Source organism: Euprymna scolopes, chromosome 13 (assembly GCF_053919585.1).
Source record: "Euprymna scolopes isolate OS-2025 chromosome 13, ASM5391958v1, whole genome shotgun sequence".
Taxonomy (NCBI): Eukaryota; Metazoa; Mollusca; class Cephalopoda; order Sepiida; family Sepiolidae; genus Euprymna; species Euprymna scolopes.
Window position 1 is genome coordinate 28,106,484 of NC_136494.1, and position 4,025 is coordinate 28,110,508.

The following is a 4,025-nucleotide window of genomic DNA, read 5'->3' on the forward strand; positions in this document are numbered from 1 at the left end:
AAAACAAAAAAACATGGTAGTTAGATGTCCTTAAAACACTATCGGGTGTCCGAAAATGGATGATCGTTTTAGGTACTCCTTGGGCGTTGAGTTCCATGGCGACCAGCATAAAAAAATACGCGTTGCTACCTTCCTGGCGTATGCGCACGTAACATTTTTTTTTATTTATTTACGGCAATCGTGAAGAAAGAGAGAGCCTGTTTCCTCGGTTTGACTATAGGTGGCGTTACTGTCTGTCCACCCCGTTACGGAAGCACAAAATGTATATAATGCTACCCTTGAAATAAAAATAAATGTTTTTGTTATATTTTAATTTTAAACATGTTTTTTTTTTTTTTTTGCAAACAGTTTTAAGTTTTATTTTTTTTCAAACATTTACGTTTTTTTTTGTTTTTGCAAACATATATAAGTTTTATTTTTCCAAACATTTACGTTTGTTTTTGCTATATTTTTCTTTTAAACATACAACCGTTTTTCGGCGAGTATTTTTTACGCTCTTATGATTAAAAAAAAATCAACGTTTTTTTTTTTTTTTAAATCTTTTTTATGAGCCCCTCCCTTTTTTTTTTTTTTTTTTTTTTTAATTTTCTGCACTTATTTTACCTTTTCCGCGAGTATTTATATATATATTTGAAAAAGGATATTGTAAAACCTGAATCTTACTTGAAACTACTATTAAGAAATAGCGCGGTACCGGTACAACAAGTGCATAAGCAAACTTTTCAAAAAGAAAAATATTTAAAAATATTTAGTTTATGCTTGCAAAAAAACAAAACAAAAAAAAAACGTAAATGTTTGAAAATAAACAAGCAACAAAACGTAAATGTTTGGAAAAATAAAACTTAAATATGTTTGCAAAAACAACAACAAAAAAAACGTAAATATGTTTGAAAAAATAAAACTTAAATATGTTTGCAAAAAAAAAAAAAAAAAAAAAAACACGTTTAAAATTAAAATATAACAAAAACATTTATTTTTATTTCAAGAGTGGCATTGAAAACATTTTGTGCTTCCGTAACTGGGTGGACAGACAGTAACGCCACCTATAGTCAAACGGAGGAAACAGGCTCTCTCTTTCTTCACGATTACCTTTATTTACTAACGTTGTCGTAGTAACTAAACGATTATTTGTCACATTATTTATTTATTTATTTTGAAAAAAAAGTTATACTCTTTATGAATATTAAAAGAAAAAAGTTACTAAACATTTATTAATGTCTCACTTTTTACAGACATTTGTTTTTAAATTTCTTTTTAAATTTCTTTTTAAATGACAACTTTTATCGACTTTTTTTTTTTAATTTTAATAGCATTTGCGGATAGGTAAAAAACAAAAAATAACTAAACCATTTACTGATAATTTCTCACTTTTACAAATATTTTTAACAAATAAATGTCATCAAAGTCAAGATACCGAGAAATTGTCAGTAAATGGTTTAGTTATTTTTTTCGTTTTTTACCCATCCGCAAATGCTATTTAAAAAAAAAGTCGATAAAAGTCGTCATTTAAAGAGAAATTTAAAAACAAATGTCTGTAAAAGTGAGACATTAATAAATGTTTAGTAACTTCTTTTCTTTTAATATTCATAAAGAGTAAAACTTTTTTTCAAAATAAAAAAAAATAATCAGTTAGTCAGTAAATTAAAAAATGTTACGTGCGCTTGCGCCAGGAAGGGAGCGACGCGTGTTTTTTTTTTTTTTGTTTTTTTTTTGCTAGTCGCCCTGGAACTCAACGCCCAAGGAGTACCTTGTTTAAAAAAATCTATATGCTAAAGTTCTCCTTTCCAAATTCTAAAATAATTGTTTCGTTTATTTTGTTTTTAGGATATTCATACGTAATCGCCTTAAAAGTGTAATTTATTTTTCAGAATGTTCATACATAATCGCCTAAAAAAGTAGAATCTAACTTAGGGAGTGGGATGAGGAAATTAGCTGAGGTTACTCATCTACAAATTTATCTAATGCAATTTATAAAGATTATGCAAAGTGATACAAAAAATATATTTATTTTTGTAACAGCCTTAATCGGTGAGTGAGGGGGGGGGCATCAATTTATTAACCAATCGAATTTTCGAGCGTTAAAAATTACGCCCAATCAGAACTAATGTTAAAGCACGGCGATGTTTTGTAAACAAAAAGTGCGATCGACCCCCAAAGTATAAGACAGTTACGCAAGCAAAATGTTATAACACGAAAAAGAGTTGCCAATGAGAGAAGGGGAAAAAGATTAACAAAAAAAAAAAAAAAAAAAACAGCACAGACGAAAAGAAAAAAGGGGGAAAAAAGAAAAAAATAACGGGGGGAAAATACAAAACAAAAAACACACACACATACATAAAGCACACACACACACACACACACACACACAGCAACAGGCTTGATATACAAGAAACAGGTTTCTGGTTTGACATTGAAAAAACTTATACACAAAACTGAGGAAACCAGTTAGATTGCAATTTGACCGTTGTCCGCAACATTTTAGCTGATACAAAGAATGGCAGTCAACAACCACGTGGCTCAAATTATTCCCCAAGTGCCCTTCGTGGACCCCTCAGATTATCGTCCTGAAAACAAACACAAAACCGAGTTTCGAAACTTTAACAAAGACCTCACCAACAGGGTCTACCAGACGTATAAAAAGATGCACACGTTTCAAACACTGGGTTACGTCCGAGAAAGCAAACAGCGTTGGACACGTTTCAACCGAACCGAGATGAGCATCATGGACGCCCTGGAGATGCTCAACAACTTGGTAGACGAATCTGACCCCGATGTCGACTGTCCAAACTCGTTCCATGCATACCAGACGGCTGAAGGAATCCGACAACAATACCCCGACGAGAAATGGTTTCAGGTAACTGGACTTATCCACGATTTGGGCAAGGTGTTAGCCATTTGGCACGAACCGCAATGGGCCGTTGTCGGGGACACGTTTCCCGTTGGGTGCCTCCCATCCGATTCTGTAGTCTTCGGCTTTGAGAGTTTCGAAAATAATCCAGACATGAAAGACCCGACTATGAATACAAAACTAGGTATTTATTCAGAAAACTGCGGACTTGATAATGTTCATATGTCCTGGGGTCATGATGAATATTTGTATCAGGTCCTCCGTCACAACGAATGTTACCTACCCGAGGAGGCCTTCTATGTGATCAGGTACCATTCTTTCTATCCTTGGCACACGGGTGGGGACTATTATTATCTCTGTAACAACAAAGATATTGAAATGCTTAAATGGGTACAACGATTTAACAAATTCGATTTATACACAAAATCTCCGGAGTTTCCCGATATCGAGGAGATAAGACCCTACTACAAAAGGTTAGTCGATGAATATTTGCCTGGAAAGCTTAAGTGGTAAGAAGTTTTCAAAGTAAACAGAATTTACCCCTTTCCTATTTATTTTATTTTTTTGTATAATGACAGAAAAATATCTATGATTGGAAAATGATAAAAATAGAAGAAAACAAAATAAAAAGAATAAAAAAAAACAAAGAAAACTGACACATTACTACGAAAACAAAAATGGCAGACTTGCTGTTTAGTTGTACAAGAGGAAAGGGTAACGAAGGGATTACATTTCTTGTTTTCCCAATAACTTTTACTCAATGTTTGAATTTTTAACTGCCGACATATTTTTTAAATTTATTTTTTAACCGATTGTTCCGTAAATGGTCTAACTCCTATTTCAGTCACGTCAATTATTTGGCGTGAAATGAATTTTGGCAGAAAAATAAATACAACAAAATAACGGCAAATTTGTAAATCAATACCCTCCACTAAATCATCCCCCATCCCAAGAAATGAGATTCTACTTTTTTTTTTAAATTTTTTTTTTTATTATTTATTTATTTTTTTTTAATGATTACGTGTGAACAATCCGAAAAACTTGGCAGAAAGAAAATACATTTTAGAGTTTTAAGTGGGGGATATGTCTACTGTATAAATTTGACATAAAATGATCTCATCCCTCATTTCCGGGCTATTCTAACTTTTTCGGCAGTTAAATGTTTTCACCATTAACT

The 4,025-nt window shown here is 32.2% G+C and overlaps 1 protein-coding gene across 1 annotated transcript; it reads left to right on the forward strand.

The window, feature by feature from the left end:
- The first annotated feature begins 1,418 nt into the window (after positions 1 to 1,418).
- LOC145291959 (inositol oxygenase-like) lies at positions 1,419 to 3,820 on the forward strand. The gene has a single exon (XM_080137894.1). It carries the CDS (start codon positions 2,495 to 2,497, stop codon positions 3,359 to 3,361), a length of 867 nt encoding a protein of 288 aa, XP_079994020.1. The 5' UTR covers positions 1,419 to 2,494; the 3' UTR covers positions 3,362 to 3,820.
- Positions 3,821 to 4,025: the final 205 nt, after the last annotated feature.